This window comes from Anabas testudineus, chromosome 17 (genome assembly GCF_900324465.2).
Source record: "Anabas testudineus chromosome 17, fAnaTes1.2, whole genome shotgun sequence".
NCBI classification, from domain to species: Eukaryota; Metazoa; Chordata; class Actinopteri; order Anabantiformes; family Anabantidae; genus Anabas; species Anabas testudineus.
The window spans coordinates 7,308,239-7,328,020 of NC_046626.1; the positions used below are offsets into that span (position 1 = coordinate 7,308,239).

General features: G+C 39.3%; 4 protein-coding genes across 45 annotated transcripts in view; 3 read left to right on the forward strand and 1 right to left on the reverse strand.

Moving 5' to 3' along the window:
• LOC113171758 (complement factor H-related protein 1-like) overlaps window positions 1-2,017 on the forward strand; it is a 69,372-nt gene extending 67,355 nt beyond the window's left edge. For all 41 annotated transcript variants that reach the window (XM_026374380.1, XM_026374382.1, XM_026374389.1 and 38 more), the window contains 5 exons: window positions 631-687; window positions 952-1,113; window positions 1,210-1,377; window positions 1,636-1,661; window positions 1,810-2,017. In XM_026374380.1, the coding sequence (XP_026230165.1) occupies window positions 631-687; window positions 952-1,113; window positions 1,210-1,377; window positions 1,636-1,661; window positions 1,810-1,821 (425 nt within the window). In that variant the 3' untranslated portion in view covers window positions 1,822-2,017. The remainder of the gene's footprint in view (window positions 1-630; window positions 688-951; window positions 1,114-1,209; window positions 1,378-1,635; window positions 1,662-1,809) is intronic.
• A 900-nt stretch (window positions 2,018-2,917) lies between these two features.
• On the forward strand, window positions 2,918-7,645 carry LOC113171764 (complement factor H-like). 2 transcript variants are annotated; one of them, XM_026374437.2, is made up of 10 exons: window positions 2,918-3,056; window positions 3,157-3,348; window positions 3,923-4,102; window positions 4,200-4,391; window positions 5,419-5,448; window positions 6,254-6,310; window positions 6,574-6,735; window positions 6,832-6,999; window positions 7,258-7,283; window positions 7,432-7,645. In XM_026374437.2, exons 1-10 carry the CDS (start codon window positions 2,999-3,001, stop codon window positions 7,441-7,443), a joined length of 1,077 nt encoding a protein of 358 aa, XP_026230222.1. In that variant the 5' UTR covers window positions 2,918-2,998; the 3' UTR covers window positions 7,444-7,645. The 2 variants fall into 2 exon arrangements, with proteins under 2 accessions (XP_026230222.1, XP_026230223.1); XM_026374438.2 differs by lacking the exon at window positions 5,419-5,448.
• Window positions 7,646-8,413: 768 nt separating this feature from the next.
• LOC113172259 (complement factor H-like) lies at window positions 8,414-12,415 on the forward strand. Its single transcript, XM_026375151.1, has 9 exons — window positions 8,414-8,536; window positions 8,637-8,828; window positions 9,294-9,473; window positions 9,571-9,762; window positions 11,205-11,264; window positions 11,470-11,631; window positions 11,728-11,895; window positions 12,085-12,110; window positions 12,251-12,415. Exons 1-9 carry the CDS (start codon window positions 8,479-8,481, stop codon window positions 12,272-12,274), a joined length of 1,062 nt encoding a protein of 353 aa, XP_026230936.1. The 5' UTR covers window positions 8,414-8,478; the 3' UTR covers window positions 12,275-12,415.
• Window positions 12,416-12,847: 432 nt separating this feature from the next.
• Window positions 12,848-18,646, reverse strand: zbtb41 (zinc finger and BTB domain containing 41). The gene is made up of 11 exons (XM_026375150.1): window positions 18,567-18,646; window positions 16,821-18,093; window positions 16,519-16,726; window positions 15,691-15,760; window positions 15,387-15,534; window positions 15,037-15,166; window positions 14,828-14,923; window positions 14,624-14,730; window positions 14,415-14,520; window positions 14,220-14,308; window positions 12,848-13,674 (listed from the first exon to the last, which is right to left on the reverse strand). The coding sequence occupies exons 2-11, from the start codon at window positions 18,079-18,081 to the stop codon at window positions 13,046-13,048; spliced, it is 2,844 nt and encodes a 947-aa protein (XP_026230935.1). The 5' UTR covers window positions 18,082-18,093; window positions 18,567-18,646; the 3' UTR covers window positions 12,848-13,045.
• Window positions 18,647-19,782: the final 1,136 nt, after the last annotated feature.

A 19,782-nucleotide genomic window follows, 5' to 3' on the forward strand; every position in this document is an offset into this window, starting at 1 on the left:
ATCACCTGACGTCTAAGAACATTGCTTTAGACCATGATCCAGGCAGAAACTGCGTCACAACAAAACAGATAAACTATTAGTTTATGAAGGTACATTTTATTAGACATTGCTCTGTGACCTTTAAACTTCTATAGTTAATATTTCTACACAAGGAAAAGACCAAATGGCTTTTCCTAATGTGAGAGGTGTCACTCACAGTGAGAAACCTGCAGAGAGCGACCACTTTACAGTGTAAGGCAACTTTCAGCTCCTTGTTTTGGTTTCACAGCCTGGAAAGTAAAGAGGCCTGTGGTGGTTTCTGGTAAACACACAAACATTCAGTATTCACAGGTGCCTAACGGATATGCTGAACACCTTTAATTGCACATGAATGATTTCCTCCTTGTTTTGTGGCATGGAACCAGCATCAGCAGAACAATGTGACACCACAGGCAGGACCGTGTATCACACCACTCATGTTCTTGTGTGTGTGCATGAGAAGAAAATGTTAAGTCTACAGTTAAGTTAAAGCAAAGTGTCTAAATGTTCTAAAGGAAGTGGATAAAAACAGCATCATCATGGCAACATCAACATCTCACTGTGATATTTAACTAAAGACTAACAGCTGCTGTGTCCGATGTATCCTGACAGCATCTTCTACCAGTTCTGGATCCAAGGAGGGAGAAGTTGAACTGCGAAGGGTAGCAAGTAAATGAGCAGATTCTTCTTTTACATCACAAATACCAGACAATATTTCAACCAATCAAAGCCTTTCACTGTCTTTTTTTTTTAATGAGTTGTCTGAGAAGCTTCATCTAACCTTACCTTTACGTCTAACTAATAATTTGAGCAAAGACTGGGTCCATCAGTCAAAGAAGTCAAAATGTGGGATAACTGTTTATGTTCATTAACTCTAGTACAACATGAATATTTATATCCAGAAATATTTATTTATTTTTATTTCTTTTTCAGTCAACAACTGTGGAGCACCCCCCAGAGTTGAAAATGGTGATGTTGTGCAAACTCAATCCATGTTTCTGAAATATCAGTGCATTGACTTCTACTCACTAGAGGGTTCAGACAGAGTGGCGTGTTACAGCAACGGCCAGTGGTCAGACGTGCCCACCTGCAGAGGTAGAAACAAGTTATCGAACTTTTATTTTGGACGTTTGTCGAGGAGAGTTTCTGGGACAAAGTTAACTTTGTTTTCTTTCTTTTTTTATTATATAGCTACCTACTGCTCTGTGGACACAGATGCAGATCGTAGGTTTGAGTCTGTGGGAGTTCAATTTCTTAGAGACGGTGAGGAAGTGCCGCTGGAATGTAAGAAAAAGAGATGGACGCCAAATAGATGGTCTATGGTCCGGTGCACTGATACGACACTGACATTTAGTGATTGTAAGTATCACTTTAATATAACATGAACAGAAACACAGTGTGTTGTTTTGTTGAGACATGTTGTTACTGTTTAGGTACATTTTATTTCTACATCGTGACTGTGAGGATATTTGTCAGTGGAGACCACTCCTCTAGAGTTCATTCAACCAACAAAAGTACAAGAAATGACAATGAAAACAGTTAAGGAGCTGACCTGCAGACATTTAGTTAATCAGATCTCACTTTTACATTCACTGCTGTCTTTCTGGTTATTTTTAGGTTGTCTGTGGGCCTCAATAAAAGTGGTGAGTGTTACTTCTGAATCTTGCTTTCAAATAAACACATTATATTTACAGTGACACCTATTTTTACCTGGAAATGGTTCATATAAAGACATATTAGTGTTTCTTTATTTGCCGTGTCCATTGATAGTTCAATTTCTCTTGTAACCAGGGTAACTGCTAAAGCTGCATCACACAACAGTAGAAGAAGCTGCTGCCTTTGGATTTTCTCACCACGGATCAAAAACATGTCCTGTGAGGAACGGGGACCTTTCCTTTAGATCCGTGAATTTCTACAAAACATTGAAATTAACCTGAATGTCTGTACACTTGAGGACATCTCAATACATTTTTGACTGGAATAAAAGTTCTAATCGTTCCATTACTGTATCTGCAGAGTTTTTGGGTCTAGATCACCACCAGGAGCAGCCAATCTGATATCCATAGAATACCTGTATATCCTGTTAGGCTGCTGGTGTGCAGTCTGTTGCAGGGTTAATGACACAAAGCAAAAGCACCACACATTAAGAAACCTCACCAAGGTTAACCAGCAAACCAATTAACAATCTCCAAACTCTTGTTCATTAAGGATTAATAAAATGTCTTAAATTCTTTATTGCATTAATGTTAAAACAAAGTGTGAGTTTGAAGAGCTGAAAAAAAAATCGTGCACACACAAATTTCACATTAGCTCAAAATGAACAAGCTGTACTTGCTGGACAATTTTACATCAGATGGGGAAGTTAGACAAAAAGTATAAGCAGCAATCTCCAGGCGGCATTTTACAATATCTAGTGTGCTACGATTAGTTAAAGTTTTGTAGTTGGCTTAGCACAGATTTCCTTCAGATATGATTTTGTGACTGAAAAAAACTGCAAGGAAACATATAGAGACATGGAGAAAATTGTTAGTACCACTCTATTAAAGAAAGAACAACCCACAATGGTCAATGAATTAACGTGAGTTTGACAAAAGTAATAATAAATCAAAATTTGTGTCAGAACACTTGGTCGTTGTCACAGGTCATGGTGCTCCAACAGGATAATAAGTTTTAAATGTTTGTGTGAAGTCAGGTGATATTTCATCCAGTTTCAATAAACTGACTCTCAGTTTGTTATACTGTGTGTGTGTGTGTGTGTGTGTGTGTGTGTGTGTGTGTGTGTGTGTGTGTGTGTGTGTGTGTGTGTGTGTGTGTGTGTGTGTGTGTGTGTGTATGTGTGTGTTCTGAGTATGTCCCTGTTTGTTTTGGCTCCACGTGTCTTTTGTCCACAAATGTTTTACAGGAAGGTTTGTCAGGAATAGTTAAGTAGCTCTGATCAGAACTGGGCTGTTAACCGTTAGAAGAGTCAATTCCTGAAGAGATGTGCATCATATATCTTGGATTTGTTCTTGTGGTTTGGTTTCCTGCAGGGCTGCGTGGTAGGCACATTGACTACATTCACAAAGAACATTTAAAATATGTTTAAAAAATAAAAATGAGTAAACTGGAGAGTAAACCTGTTTATTTCTTTTACATAAGCACAAAGCGTGACACAGTCCTGTAGTGCTCCCAGCCTGGACCATGGTTTCTTTGCTCCAAAGCAAGAGATTTATTCTCACGGAACAAAGTTGACCTACACCTGTAATGATGGATACAAACCTGCAGAGAAGAGCTGGTGGGTAACAAGCACGTGTGAAAACGGGAAATGGTCTCATCAACCACAGTGTATAGGTAAATGTTCTTCCTAATACTAATATGCTGCTGTTTCACTGGCTTCATGTTACAGTGAATCATTTTAGATTGGTGTATTAGGGTTTAATAAATTGTTTTTCAACTAAAAGTGAAACACTACAGTCTGGGAGGTGACATGCGGGAGAAAAACAAAAGAGAAATCATAAGCATGCCAAAAACAAAAGGCAATAAGTTAAGATATCTGTGCACACACTTCATTTAATAATCTGTGCTTACCTTTTTTTTTTCTTGCATGGCCACTCCTGGGCTCCACAGAAATAGCTGCATGTGAAGTGTGTTTAGGATTTGTTTAAAACAATTGAATGTGTCACAATGTCTTTTTTTTTTTCTTCAGCTCTTCAAACTCACACTTTTTTTAACATTTATGCAACAAACAATTTAAGACATTTTATTAATTCTTAATGAACAAGAGTTTGGAGATTATAAATTGGTTTGCACAGATTCATGGAAAGTTTAGAAAGTATTCTATTATTTATCAGTAAATAACAAAATGTGTCACTAAAGCATGTACCAACATGTGGTTTTGCTCTCTCTTATCTCTTATATTTTTTAGATGAACATGCATGTATTCCACCAAATATCGTCAATGGAAAATACACTGAAATGCAGACTAGTTGGTATAAAGGAGGAACTACTATTAGGATAACATGTGATAAAGGATATGAACCCAAAAACCAGGCTGTCACAGCCAGATGTGTAAATGGAACCTGGTCTTCTTTACCCATCTGTGAGAGTAAGTCCGTTTTCTTTAGCCGTTAGCTTCTAAAGACACAATAATCGCAACAAGACCATATAAGTGTTGACTCACTGATTCATTTTGTTTTTTACAGAAAGTACAGATGCGTGCAGTGAGCCTCCTAAGATCCAACACGCTGTAATAATAAGACAGGAACCCCAAGAGGTGTTTGCTGCTGATTCAGTAGTACACTATGAATGTAGAGATGGATACACCGCAGAGGGAGGAGACACCAACATAACAATTGTTTGTGTATCTGGAAAGTGGACTGACGCCACAAAATGCAGTAAGTAAACAGTGTGCTGAGACATACAATGATGAGAATACTTTGAATGTAGTATAATTATGAACTATTCGGGAGGCTATAATAAATGATTCTTTATTAATGGTGGATTACCTGGGATAAAAATAATGAATACAATATCCAGACAGTTAATTAATTAATAAAAAAAAAGAACATGTAAGCAGTTATATAATCAACAATAATCTCCCAACTGTGAAAGTTACTTCTATAGAGATCTAAATCAGTGTTTTGGTTTCAAAACCTGCAAAGTACATAACTACTGCCTAGTAATTTGTCAGAAGCCAAATTAACATTTATCATAAAAAACAATTTCCCATCATCCTAAGTGCCCTCATGACCCTGCTGAGGGTTGTGAGGGTGCTGGAGCTGGAGAGATGGGGTACACCCTGAACACATCGCTAGTCTACAGCAGGAACAGTGCTCACCACCAATTCAATTTATACCACTTGGAAATTACATGAACATCTTTTCCAGACCCAGGTCTGTCCTTTCTCTAATATTTTTGCTCATACTCCCGATAATCACGCTCCCTACAAAATATTTAGAGTAATAATACATTCAGTGTCTGATTAGAACCTGAACTTGATCCAGCCTTACATAACAGAAATCAACTTTGGTCCACTGCGAGAGTTTCCTGAACAAACACTGAGTGGCAGAAGTTCAGACTTTAGAAAAACAGTGTGATAACACTTAACGGAAATCTGATTATGATGTATCCGCCTTATTAAAGGGCAACGTTAAGTAAGTGAACAATGTGCTGAGACATACTGTGATGAAAATACTAAACTGTATTTGTGGAGACACAGAGTTTATATTGAAATCAAAGAGAAGCAGCAGCAAAGGGGAGCAGATGAGAATAAAGACCGAAGGACTGTGATCAATTTTATGCCTCTGTCAAATGAAGACTTTGTTCTCTTGTCTGGTAAATTGGACAATCCGATGTAGACACTTTTGATCAAATGTTTATGTTCCTAATTTTTCTCTGACACTGGACCTGGTGGATCTGCAGGAGGACTCACTACGTCTACTGGAGGTGGAGGTAGTTTATCGATCTTTGTATCATTGTAGAAAAAGTGAATACTTTACATCCCTGACTTGTTGTTCTTACTCTGAAACTTTTCAAATATTTCTTTACATACTGTGATGAAAATCCTTCTATTGAACAGGGATTGGAGCTGTAATAATGTTTCTTTATTAATGGAGCATCACCTGACGTCTAAGAACATTGCTTTAGACCATGATCCAGGCAGAAACTGCGTCACAACAAAACAGATAAACTATTAGTTTATGAAGGTACATTTTATTAGACTTTGCTCTGTGACCTTTAAACTTCTATAGTTAATATTTCTACACAAGGAAAAGACCAAATGGCTTTTCCTAATGTGAGAGGTGTCACTCACAGTGAGAAACCTGCAGAGAGCGACCACTTTACAGTGTAAGGCAACTTTCAGCTCCTTGTTTTGGTTTCACAGCCTGGAAAGTAAAGAGGCCTGTGGTGGTTTCTGGTAAACACACAAACATTCAGTATTCACAGGTGCCTAACGGATATGCTGAACACCTTTAATTGCACATGAATGATTTCCTCCTTGTTTTGTGGCATGGAACCAGCATCAGCAGAACAATGTGACACCACAGGCAGGACCGTGTATCACACCACTCGTGTGTTCTTGTGTGTGTGCATGAGAACAAAACTTAACAATGTTAAGTCTACAGTTAAGTTAAAGCAAAGTGTCTAAATGTTCTAAAGGAAGTGGATAAAAACAGCATCATCATGGCAACATCAACATCTCACTGTGATATTTAACTAAAGACTAACAGCTGCTGTGTCCGATGTATCCTGACAGCATCTTCTACCAGTTCTGGATCCAAGGAGGGAGAAGTTGAACTGCGGAGGGTAGCAAGTAAATGAGCAGATTCTTCTTTTACATCACAAATACCAGACAATATTTCAACCAATCAAAGCCTTTCACTGTCTTTGTTTTTCATGAGTTGTCTGAGAAGCTTCATCTAACCTTACCTTTACGTCTAACTAATAATTTGAGCAAAGACTGGGTCCATCAGTCAAAGAAGTCAAAATGTGGGATAACTGTTTATGTTCATTAACTCTAGTACAACATGAATATTTATATCCAGAAATATTTATTTATTTTTATTTCTTTTTCAGTCAACAACTGTGGAGCACCCCCCAGAGTTGAAAATGGTGATGTTGTGCAAACTCAATCCATGTTTCTGAAATATCAGTGCATTGACTTCTACTCACTAGAGGGTTCAGACAGAGTGGCGTGTTACAGCAACGGCCAGTGGTCAGACGTGCCCACCTGCAGAGGTAGAAACAAGTTATCGAACTTTTATTTTGGACGTTTGTCGAGGAGAGTTTCTGGGACAAAGTTAACTTTGTTTTCTTTCTTTTTTTATTATATAGCTACCTACTGCTCTGTGGACACAGATGCAGATCGTAGGTTTGAGTCTGTGGGAGTTCAATTTCTTAGAGACGGTGAGGAAGTGCCGCTGGAATGTAAGAAAAAGAGATGGACGCCAAATAAATGGTCTATGGTCCGGTGCACTGATACGACACTGACATTTAGTGATTGTAAGTATCACTTTAATATAACATGAACAGAAACACAGTGTGTTGTTTTGTTGAGACATGTTGTTACTGTTTAGGTACATTTTATTTCTACATCGTGACTGTGAGGATATTTGTCAGTGGAGACCACTCCTCTAGAGTTCATTCAACCAACAAAAGTACAAGAAATGACAATGAAAACAGTTAAGGAGCTGACCTGCAGACATTTAGTTAATCAGATCTCACTTTTACATTCACTGCTGTCTTTCTGGTTATTTTTAGGTTGTCTGTGGGCCTCAATAAAAGTGGTGAGTGTTACTTCTGAATCTTGCTTTCAAATAAACACATTATATTTACAGTTAAACCTATTTCTACCTGGAAATGGTTCATATAAAGACATATTAGTGTTTCTTTATTTGTTGTGTCCATTGATAGTTCAATTTCTCTTGTAACCAGGGTAACTGCTAAAGCGGCATCACACAACAGTAGAAGAAGCTGCTGCCTTTGGATTTTCTCACCACGGATCAAAAACATGTCCTGTGAGGAACGGGGACCTTTCCTTTATATCTGTGAATTTCTACAAAACATTGAATTAACCTGAATGTCTGTACACTTGAGGACATCTGAATAAATTTTTGACTGGAATAAAAGTTCTAATCATTCCATTATTGTATCTGCAGAGTTTTTGGGTCTAGATCACCACCAGGAGCAGCCAATCAGATATCCATACCTACCATATATACATATATATATATATATATATATACATATATATATATAGGTATATATTTTTATATATATATATATATATATATATATATAGGTATATATTTTTATATATATATATATATATATAGGTATGGTATAACTAATTAATTATCTCCGAACTCTTGTTCGTTTAAGATTAATAAAATGTCTTAAATTGTTTATTGCATTAATGTAAAAAAAAAGTGTGAGTTTTAGATTTAGATTTAGTTCTACCTAAATCTATCAAATTTTTGTCGTTGGCTTAGCACAGATTTCCTTCAGATATGATATTGTGACTGAAAAAACCTGCAAGGAAACATGTAGAGACATGGAGAAAATTGCTTAACAACCCTCAATGGTCAATGAATTAACGTGACTTTGACAAAAGTAATAATAAATCAAAATTTGTGTCGGAACACTTGGTCGTTGTCACAGGTCATGGTGCTCCAACAGGATAATAAGTTTTAAATGTTTGTGTGAAGTCAGGTGATATTTCATCCAGTTTCAATAAGCTGACTCTCAGTTTGTTATACTGTGTGTGTGTGTGTGTGTGTGTGTGTGTGTGTGTGTGTGTGTGTGTGTGTGTGTGTGTGTGTGTGTGTGTGTGTGTGTGAGTGTTCTGCGTATGTCCCTGTTTGTTTTGGCTCCATGTGTCTTTTGTCCACAAATGTTTTACAGGAAGGTTTGTCAGGAATAGTTAAGTAGCTCTGATCAGAACTGGGCTGTTAACCGTTAGAAGAGTCAATTCCTGAAGAGATGTGCATCATATATCTTGGATTTGTTCTTGTGGTTTGGTTTCCTGCAGGGCTGCGTGGTAGGCACATTGACTACATTCACAAAGAACATTTAAAATAAGTTTTAAAAATAAAAATGAGTAAACTGGAGAGTAAACCTGTTTATTTCTTTTACATTAGCACAAAGCGTAACACAGTCCTGTAGTGCTCCCAGCCTGGACCATGGTTTCTTTGCTCCAAAGCAAGAGATTTATTCTCACGGAACAAAGTTGACCTACACCTGTAATGATGGATACAAACCTGCAGAGAAGAGCTGGTGGGTAACAAGCACGTGTGAAAACGGGAAATGGTCTCATCAACCACAGTGTATAGGTAAATGTTCTTCCTAATACTAATATGCTGCTGTTTCACTGGCTTCATGTTACAGTCAATCATTTTAGATTGGTGTATTAGGGTTTAATAAATTGTTTTTCAACTAAAAGTGAAACACTACAGTCTGGGAGGTGACATGCGGGAGAAAAACAAAAGAGAAATCATATGCATGCCAAAAACAAAAGGCAATAAGTTAAGATATCTGTGCACACACTTCATTTAGAATTGAATGTGTCACAATGTCTTTTTTTTTTCTTCAGCTCTTCAAACTCACACTTTTTTCAACATTTATATAACAAACAATTTAAAACATTTTATTAATCCTTAATGCACCAGAGTTTGGAGATTATAAATTGGTTTGCACAGATTAACGGAAAGTTTAGAAAGTATTCTATTATTTATCAGTAAATAACAAAATGTGTCCAACATGTGGTTTTGCTCTCTCTTATCTCTTATATTTTTTAGATGAACATGCATGTATTCCACCAAATATCGTCAATGGAAAATACACTGAAATGCAGACTAGTTGGTATAAAGGAGGAACTACTATTAGGATAACATGTGATAAAGGATATGAACCCAAAAACCAGGCTGTCACAGCCAGATGTGTAAATGGAACCTGGTCTTCTTTACCCATCTGTGAGAGTAAGTCCGTTTTCTTTAGCCGTTAGCTTCTAAAGACACAATAATCGCAACAAGACCATATAAGTGTTGACTCACTGATTCATTTTGTTTTCTACAGAAAGTACAGATGCGTGCAGTGAGCCTCCTAAGATCCAACACGCTGTAATAATAAGACAGGAACCCCAAGAGGTGTTTGCTGCTGATTCAGTAGTACACTATGAATGTAGAGATGGATACACCGCAGAGGGAGGAGACACCAACATAACAATTGTTTGTGTATCTGGAAAGTGGACTGACGCAGCAAAATGCAGTAAGTAAACAGAGCGCTGAGACATACAATGATGAGAATACTTTGAATGTAGTATAATTATGAACTATTCGGGAGGCTATAATACATTATTCTTTATTAATGGTGGATTACCTGGGATAAAAATAATGAATACAATATCCAGACAGTTAATTAATTAATAAAAAAAAAAGAACATGTTAGCAGTTATATAATCAACAATAATCTCCCAACTCTGAAAGTTACTTCTATAGAGATCTAAATCAGTGTTTGGTTTCAAAACCTGCAAAGTACATAACTACTGCCTAGTAATTTGTCAGAAGCCAAATTAACATTTATCATAAAAAAAAAATTACCATCATCATAAGTGCCCTCATGACCCTGCTGAGGGTTGTGAGGGTGCTGGAGCTGGAGAGATGGGGTACACCCTGAACACATCGCTAGTCTACAGCAGGAACAGTGCTCACCACCAATTCAATTTATACCACTTGGAAATTACATGAACATCTTTTCCAGACCCAGGTCTGTCCTTTCTCTAATATTTTTGCTCATACTCCCGATAATCACGCTCCCTACAAAATATTTAGAGTAATAATACATTCAGTGTCTGATTAGAACCTGAACTTGATCCAGCCTTACATAACAGAAATCAACTTTGGTTCACTGCGAGAGTTTCCTGAACAAACACTGAGTGGCAGAAGTTCAGACTTTAGAAAAACAGTGTGATCACACTTACCAGAAATCTGATTATGACCGACCTTATTTAAAGGGCAGCAGTTATAGAGTAAGTTCTTCCATCAGTAATGGTGAGAATGGTCCTTGTGTTAATAATAAAATACGTAACTGAAGGTTTTAGTAATCATTTTGGTCACATCATGTGACACATGGCTTCAATCTCCGGCAACACTCCAGCATCACAAAATATTTCTCCAACTAGTCATCACTACATACACGTTAGCAGAGTCTCCAAGCTTTCCTCTCTGTCCAAAACCCCAGAATCACTCATTTATCATTGGAGATATGTTGGCTTAGTCTTCCCTGGCATCTAAAAGGCATCAACGTACCTGTGTCTCCATCTACAAGGCCCTGCAGTCTGAGCCATTGAGATATCTCACATCCTTTCTAAGCACTTTACAACTGGAATGAGCTGCAACACATTTTTAAGTCAGAGACACTTGTTGCTCTGAGAGATTTTCCAGTTGTTCTAATTTCACTGTATGTGTCTGTATGTGTGAAGGCTGTTAGAGTGAATTAATTGTATTGTCATGCTCTTGATTTTGCACATATCTTTTATCTTTTCTCAGTTTTCTCTAGCAAACAAAATCTTGTTCTCAATTAGATGTGCTGAATAAATAAAACATAGTGTAGATAAGTGCTGTAAATGTTCTTTATGATGGCAACATCAACATCTCACTGTGATATTTAACTAATGACTATTCACTGCTGTGTCCAATGAATCTTAACAGCATCTACTACGAGCTCTGGATCTAGTGAAGTGGCAGAGGTTCAACTTCGAAGGGTAGCAAGTAAATGAATAGTTTCTTTTTTTACATTCCATGAACCTGTCAATTACTTCACCTATCAGGATTAATATTAAAGCCATATTAAATGATTTGGGAATTGATTGGGTCAGACAAAAGCTTAGAAAATGTATATGTGGCATGAAACTCTTTTACAATCAGATATTTTCAGAATATTAATTGTTTTTATTTATTTTTATTTCTGTTTCAGTCAACAACTGTGGAGCACCCCCCAGAGTTGAAAATGGTGATGTTGTGCAAACTCAATCCATGTTTCTGAAATATCAATGCATTGACTTCTACTCACTAGAGGGTTCAGACAGAGTGGCGTGTTACAGCAACGGCCAGTGGTCAGACGTGCCCACCTGCAGAGGTAGAAACAAGTTATCGAACTTTTATTTTGGACGTTTGTCGAGGAGATTTTCTGGGACAAAATTAACTTTGTTCTCTTTCTTTTTTTATTATATAGCTACCTACTGCTCTTTAGACACAGATGCAGATCGTAGGTTTGAGTCTGTGGGAGTTCAATTTCTTAGAGACGGTGAGGAAGTGACGCTGGAATGTAAGAAAAAGAGATGGACGCCAAATAAATGGTCTATGGTCCGGTGCACTGATACGACACTGACATTTAGTGATTGTAAGTATCACTTTAATACGACATGAACAGAAACACAGTGTGTTGTTGGTGAGACATGTTGTTTCTGTGTAGGTATATTTTATTTCTACATCGTGACTGTGAGGATATTTGGGATAATCAGACCTCACTTTTACAGGAAGTAGATGAACCATCTCATATATTCACTGCTGTCTTTCTGGTTATTTTTAGGTTGTCTGTGGGCCTCAATAAAAGTGGTGAGTGTTAGTTCTGAATCTTGCTTTCAAATAAACACATTAGATTTACAGTGACACCTATTTCTACCTGGAAATGGTTTATATAAAGACATATTAGCGTTTCTTTATTTGCTGTGTCCGTCTTTTTCCTTTGTAACCAGGGTAACTGCATCACACAAGAGTAGAAGATGCTGCTGCCTTTGGATTTTCTCACCACAGATCAAAAACATGCCTGACAAATTGATCTGCCTTGTTACAGCTGCTCGAAAGCTGAGAAAATGACTGGTGGCCTGAATAAAGTCTTGACAATTCAGATCTTCCTATTATCATAACTGCAGTGTCTGTGTCTAATACGGGGCTAATAACTCACACACCAGTTTTCCCAGTTCTGACTTTACTGTACATGAGACAAAGTTTGTGATAAACGTCATCACCTGTGTATTCACAGTACAGTTCTTTCACACATAAATAAGTACACTGACTACTAGTACTTATTATATACTCATTAGGATTATTCTTTTGTTGCATGAGTAAAAAGAAAAGTATCACACCCGAAAAGCTACAGTACAAGTAACAGCTTGTAAAGACAGTACACTAATTACTGTAAGGACCCTTTACATAGGTCTCCTCAGTATTACAAACCAGCCACTAGTGTTTTTTTATTATCAGTTTAGCCATGGTTATTTGTTTATTTATTTGGTCTGCAAAATATTTTTGTGAAAAACGAACATTAAATTAAATAAAAAGCTAGAACCAGCTTTTTTTTTTTTTTTTGCTTAAATCGATCAGTTCATGAAATCTGCAATTAATAATGTTTCTGTCAACTGATTAATCCAGGAATACTCTGAGATCACGCTGAATATCGCAGAGGTTTTGCAATGCTTCACCACAGCCAAACAGACTCAGCTGTTCAGTCTTGCATGTAATCATTTCACACACAGGATTTCTCCTCTGCATCAGTGTGTGTGATCAGAGTTGGAGATGTTTTGAACAGAGGAGGCCGAGTCCAGTCCCAGCAGCGTGCCCAAGTAAGACTGCTCTCGGGGGTCCAGCATCTGCTCAGGCCTAACGGGGTGGGCGATGTTGGCGGGCTGGGGGGTAAGGGTGTACTTCTCTAAGAATGCCAGGTCTGTAGTGGCCTGGTAGCTAGAGTTCTGCTGCTGTCCGATGCCCACAACACCGTGATTTGGAGAGGAGAGAGATGGAGCCGCATGAGTGTTCAAGTCACCCTGAGCTCCTCCTGCAATCTGCACAGGAACTAAAGTGACGGGCACACAGTCGTTCGAGGCAGGGGGGGCACTCTGGAGGGTAGACTTGTGTTCAGCGTGGAATGCCTTAGAGGTCTCCTCAAAAGGTGTGGGGACTATTTTGTCGTCTGAGCTGAGCGTGCTGAGGGGCTGCTCAGTGAAACGGGCGCTGTGAACGTGGTCAACGTGGTACTTGAGCTTGTCTTTTCTTTTAAAGGTGGCGCTACAGTGGGGACAGTTAAAAGGACGAGCGTCTGAGTGAATCACCATGTGCTTCGTTAAGGTCTTCTTAATTCGAAATGTCTGGTGGCACTCAGGACATCGGTGGGGCTTCTCACCTGGAACAACACGAATAAAAACATTAGTGTGACAGTGTTTTTGCATAACAACATTTATTTCTACACATGCAGAATCAATGTGTACAAGGCTCGATTAAGAGTAATGCTCTGTATCTAGAGTATTGGATTGGAGAGTTGTGCCTATTGTTTTCTGTGCTGTCAGTTAAAAAGGCAGCCTGATCCCGATCTGGAACATCCACTGTGTGGGAGACGTCGGGAGATTAGAGTTAGAATTGCAGTTCTCTCCCTCCTTCACGTTTGCCTCAGGGAGGTTTACACTCCAGTTTGTCCAACTCATAATCAAATCCTCAGCACTGTGTACATATAAGTCCTTCATGAGGCTTCTTGTTTGAGCAGAGCTCAAAACATTAAAAAGACAGCTGGAGGTTTTCACAGTTTCACCACTGACACTGGTCGATGTGAGTTTAAGCAGCTGATGAGATCTGCAGGTGATAGTTGTCACTTATAATAGGCATCAAACTGACATATTTCCATTCCCACATGGTTTCAAACAGACGTATTCACTGATTGACTTGTTTACTTACCTGAGTGAGTCCTGAAGTGCATTTCTAGACTGGACTTTCCCTTAAATTCTTTCTTGCACACCTCACACTGATGCACAGCTGTTTTATACCTGCAGAAGGATTCATCAAGCCGCCATATTATCTCTTGCACTACAAAAAAAGTAGAATATCTATGACTATCTACGTGAGACCATGTATCTCATTTGTACAACTTACTTTTGCCAAACCTTTTCTCCCAGATGAACGCTTTTGTAGTGGACCGTCAGGTGATCGTTGCGCCTGAAGCACTTGCCACATTCTTCACACTGGTGCGCTTTCTCACCTGTAGGAAACATGGGCTAGTTGAAGTAAATGCAGTGTGGAGGTGGAGGAGAATAAGCCAAAGAAAGACAAACAACAGCCCGACTGTAAGCGTCATACTGTACCAGAGTGGATTTTCTGATGTTTAGTCAGGTGATCGTGACGTATGAACGTTTTCCCACATTCATCACACTCATAGCGCTTATCATCGTGGTGGACTCTGAGGTGGAGTCTGCCCGAGGAAGAGTAAGGTTTGTTCATTACAGACATCACTGATGGCACAGACATCATTAAAAGCAGACGTCCCCTTTAAAAGTCACTGGACCCACCTGTAAGAGCTGCCATGACGGAAGCTCTGACCGCAGATGCTACAGAGGTGAGGCTTCTCTCCACTGTGGATCCTCAAGTGCTCTCTCAAGGTGGTCCTGTAAGGAGAAGCTGCTGTTAAATGATGGTTTTACAGTTGAAAGAAGAGTTGAGGCTTTAATAATGCATCATATATAGTACAATGGGTTGAGGTAGGAACAGAGAGCCGTACCTTTCTCTTACTGATTTGCCACATACACAGCAGGTCCACTTTTTCTTTCCTCCATGAGTGCACTCGATGTGTCTCTTTCTGTTGCCTGTGTCATTAAACTGTCGGCCACAGATCTCACAGGGAAAAGGACCTGAATATAAGCCAGTATAAAATGTATTTCCATTATTGCATTGATTGCAATGTTTATCTAATGTAAATTTACTAGTAGCAGTGAATACAGTTTAATATTATTGTAGGCAGCCACATACATTTAGAATTGTTTCTGTTCATATGTAATTAAAAAAAATTAAATGCTTATCTGCACCTAAAATAGCTGACACATGTACAGTATTTCTTCTCCTAGTTCTCACCTAAGTGGAACTTTTCTTGGTGCTTCAACCTGGCAAATCTTGACTTGAAGTATTCATCACAGTAGGAGCATTTAAAAGGCCGGTCCTGGGTATGCAAGATCATGTGCTCCTGCAGATGAGGCCTGCGGGTGAAGGTCTTCAGACAAATCTGGTTCAGAAAGTTCAAACATAATCGATTGTTTAAATCTAAAAGAAATCATTAAGTATCAAAACTACGCATCAGCGTATCTCATATGAACATATTGGAGGGTCAGGGTACATCATGTTATTAGAGGAATATTCATAAACTGAAACATGTCCTTACAGTACATTTCCAGCCTTCACTCTTCCTCTTCCTCTTGGTAAAAAAGTCTTGGATGTGGTCTGGATGAAACCTGGCAGGACAGTGAGAGATGATCATATGATATGAAGATTGGAGATCCAGTGGTGAGAACACGGAGTAGTTTTCTTCCCTAAAACTTAAGTAGTGCTTAGAAAACTGCAGTGCAGTCCGTATGAACAGATCAATCGTTTCAAATGTTTGAAATTGTGGTCCCATGAAATGATGTATTTTCCCTCTGATGATTCCTGACTTTGCCTGTAGCACCACCGTGAGGTCGATGGTTTTTTCGCATTAGGTTCATACATAATTACTATTGTGGGCCTTTAACCAATCATCTAGAACCACCAACAGTTTGTTTATATGTAAATGCCAGCCCACTAAATTAAGATGGTATACAGGGTTAAATGAATCAACATTGTTATCGTGAGCACATTAGTTATTATTTAAAGTACCACTGCGCCCAGGTCTTGTTAAATGTGAGATAAGTAGAGAAAGACAAAACCACATATTTTAAATATTTTTGTCAAAAAATGTAGCTCTGTTTACAAATGTATCACTTTATCACACTAGCACAATATTTTATCAGGGCAACTAAAAGTAAATAACAAACACAGTGCTAAGAATTAGTGCTTCATACAGACAGCTGAGGTTGTTTGGATATAATAGTTGTGTACAACCACAACTCTCTACTAGCGTGATCCCAGATTTATCAGACAACAAACAAATACAATAACAACTTATGTGAAATTAAATTAGTTCAGATGGCTAACGTCATGGAAAGGCAGAGGTTAAGATACAGTCATGCCTCACCTCCGCACATGCTTGGCCAAGGTTTTCTTGCTGGCATGGAGTTTGTTGCAGCAGGGACACTTGTGCTCCTTCTTCTGAAAGGGAGCGTCGTTGGCGTGCTTCTTCTTGTGAACGGTCAGGTTAGACTTCGTAGAGTAGCGCTGAAGACAGACGTCACACTGGAATGGTTTCTCACCTGTGTGCACTCTGGTGTGACTCTCATACTTCCCTGGAAAGGAGAAGTAAGCTGACTTTCTTGTACAATAGCACCTATTATTTCAGGCTTAACACTAAACGTCTAGATCTCACTCCGTGGTTCTTACCTGCACGATCAAAGGTTTTGTCGCATTTGGGGCATTTCAGAGTCTTCTTGCTGGAGGTCTGGATGATGACTGGAGCCAGACCAGCAGGATAAACTCGACGGTGGTTCGTGCTACCTCCTGCTGATGTGGGGACTCCTACCTCTCCAACAGGCTGGTCCTCTGTCCTTTCTACATCTGGCTGCAGGCCCACACACTGGTCTGTGACACAAACTTCAACTTTCTGCTGAGTGGCCACATCGTCATTCATGTCTCCTCCCTCTCCCTCCTCCTGTTCGTCCTCTGCATCATCCCCCTTAGCTGGTTTAAATGTTTCAGCCACATCGAGCTTGGCCATTTGGGTTTCCACAAGAGGCTCTTCTTCATCTTCCACCCTGCCATCATTCTCCTCTCTTGCCGTCATAGCGATTCGCTTCTCCTCAGGACTGTCGACAGTGTACTCCATGTTATCTTTCTGATATTTAGTGGGTGCTTTCCTCCTGCGAGCTGATCTCCGTGTGGTGACACTCTTCTGGTCTTCCGTCCTGTCCTTCTCAGCGGAGCTTTCCTCTTGTGCATCAGTATGACTCTCTGTCAAGTGCTTTTGCTGGGAGTTCTCTGTGCTTAACTGCTGACCGCACAAAGTGCTCTGAACGTCCCACGGACTCTGGATGTCTGTATCACCAGCTGTCGAGTGACTGGAGGTCATCTCCACCTCAGAAACCGTTATCTCAGCCTGCATCTCACTCGCAGGGTGGGCATCTACTTCTTCACACAGCAACTTTAGTATATCCATCATGTCCAGAAAGCGGGCTGCTTCAGTTAGAGCTGGGAGGTCTCTCTCAGCGACTGCACACTCTGAGGTGTACAAAAAGCCAAGAAGGTACAAGAAAACAGAGTCCTCCACATGGTCCAGAGTGACGTGGGTTGCAGCAGGATTCTTTGACAGTTCAGCATGGAAGTAGCTGCTCCCGTGGGCCAGGACCACCTTGTGGGCACTGTAGAGCTTTCCCCCCACAGACACAGAAACATCACAGAACTTCCTCCGGACACGGTCCTCATTCAAGAACTTGAGGAGGTCGTGACTGTTCTGTGACATAGTCAGGTGTCGGATTTGTGAGGCCGATTCTGGAGCAGCTCCAGAGTTTGGTGGGGAACTGGAAACCAGCAGAGCTCCTGGTTCTGCAGGACATCGACTGCTGGCACTGACCAGCCTGCTGCGTTTGGGCCGCAGAGGAGGACTTGGCTTTTTCTTCATTGGTGCGTCTAAAGGCGTACCATGCATCCCTCCTGAAAACTATAGGAAAAGGAATGGTTGATTGTTATAATGAAGAGGCAGAGAAAAAGGCACTTCAACAACACAGCAATAATATGAAAAGCATGGCTGTGACATGAAGGAGACACTGTGGTTTAAAGTTAACATAAGTGTGTTAGCTGTGCATGAACAGATGCACAGTAACACTTCCTGCTCACATTTAGGCTTTATTTCTACTATTTTTAGGACAAAGCACAAAAACACACACTGGTTATGTTAAGCGTTGGGTTCAGTAGATAATATAGGCCTAGTCAAATTTGAATTGAAGTTAGTAATCTTAGCTGCCAAGACAGATGCATTTGCAAATTCGCTCCCCACCTCAAGCACCCCTAACGTTATGTTTACAGTGTGACAGACGGGCCCCCCCTCCGAGGAGAGTGTTGACAAACGACCCTTAGTGCGATTTAAATGCTAGACCCTATCATTGCCATCTGGACGCCTTTTTACAATCTTACCGGACATATGACGCTGCAGCCCGCGTTAGCAAGCCACCGTTCACCCCGATGACATGGATAATGTCGAAAATAAACGTAGGAATAAGAATTTCCTGGATTTCTGGAACGCCCCACTTTTCCATCCTACCAGAAATGTCGGACGTCGCAACAAGCTGCTCGCCCATTGGCTGTTTCAGCCACCGTTATTTAACGCTCCTTTTAAAAGGTTTAAAAATGCGAACATTACATTAAATAAACAGCTAAAGAAACAAAAGCTGTTATACATACACGCAAGACAATCAAATGTAAATTAAATGTATGAAAATACAAACGCGAAATAAACGGAGAATCGTGAGAAGGTTCATGGGACGGTGGCATCATGGGTAATGTAGTCAGAACAGGCATCCATTAGCTGCTAATAAAGCAACTAAAACAGTACATGTAGGTTATTTAAGTACAATTCAAGTTGCGTGTATTTGTCTTAACTATTTAGATTTTCTATTAAAATCATAGTTTTTCCCTACTAAATTTATCTGACCGATAAAGTCTTATATTGTAAATTAATGTAAATATATATATATTATTACTTTAAAACAAATATAAATTTCCTGTACTGCTGCAAGTTACATCATTAAATGCTGCTCCCCTGTCAAAGCATCATCAGTAATAATAATTCAACAGTATAATTAAGAATAATAATTTGACTCTCAGAGAGCCCAATAAACAACTCCATTAATTGGATTAAAACTGACCAAGAGCTGGGTCAATATAGCACCTACACAAAGCCGGTTTTAATTTGCTTAAGAAAGGGGGTTCTATTTACCCAGGACCAGTACTGTAGGTGATATAGTGACCCTACAGGCAAAGTTTTAACCCGGGGATTTTTAGAGCATTCTTTAAAATACATTTTAAGTAAGACTTTATATTAAAACTTTGGTATTGGAATTTTTGCTTAAGTAAAGATCTTATAACCGACTTCTACTGGTGTTTTATATTTTTTGCTCTTATATTTTGCACCCGTAAAACCTGGGTCAGAGCAACTGTAAAACAAATCCCACTTAAAGAAGAGTAGCAGTTGTCCATTACATTAAAGCAGAATAAATGCTCTTAGGACTCCTCAGAGAAATGACTTTTAATGCGGTCATTTAAAGACGAGGCCTGGGTCCAGCCAAATACTGTAGCCAAATACTACTCAACACTGTCCACGCCGTTGTGCATGTGTGCTTTAATGTTTATG

Coding starts and splice junctions, on each gene's coding strand:
- LOC113171764 (XM_026374437.2), top strand. CDS start 2,999: ATGTGCATCATATATCTTGGATTTGTTCTTGTGGTTTGGTTTCCTGCA. Junction 4,103..4,199: donor TTCTTTACCCATCTGTGAGA/GTAAGTCCGTTT, acceptor TGTTTTTTACAG/AAAGTACAGATGCGTGCAGT. Junction 7,000..7,257: donor GACACTGACATTTAGTGATT/GTAAGTATCACT, acceptor GGTTATTTTTAG/GTTGTCTGTGGGCCTCAATA.
- LOC113172259 (XM_026375151.1), top strand. CDS start 8,479: ATGTGCATCATATATCTTGGATTTGTTCTTGTGGTTTGGTTTCCTGCA. Junction 11,632..11,727: donor AGACGTGCCCACCTGCAGAG/GTAGAAACAAGT, acceptor TTTATTATATAG/CTACCTACTGCTCTTTAGAC. Junction 11,896..12,084: donor GACACTGACATTTAGTGATT/GTAAGTATCACT, acceptor GGTTATTTTTAG/GTTGTCTGTGGGCCTCAATA.
- zbtb41 (XM_026375150.1), bottom strand. CDS start 18,081: ATGCATGGTACGCCTTTAGACGCACCAATGAAGAAAAAGCCAAGTCCT. Junction 16,727..16,820: donor CAAAACCTTTGATCGTGCAG/GTAAGAACCACG, acceptor TCTCCTTTCCAG/GGAAGTATGAGAGTCACACC. Junction 15,761..16,518: donor TTGGCCAAGCATGTGCGGAG/GTGAGGCATGAC, acceptor CTGTCCTGCCAG/GTTTCATCCAGACCACATCC.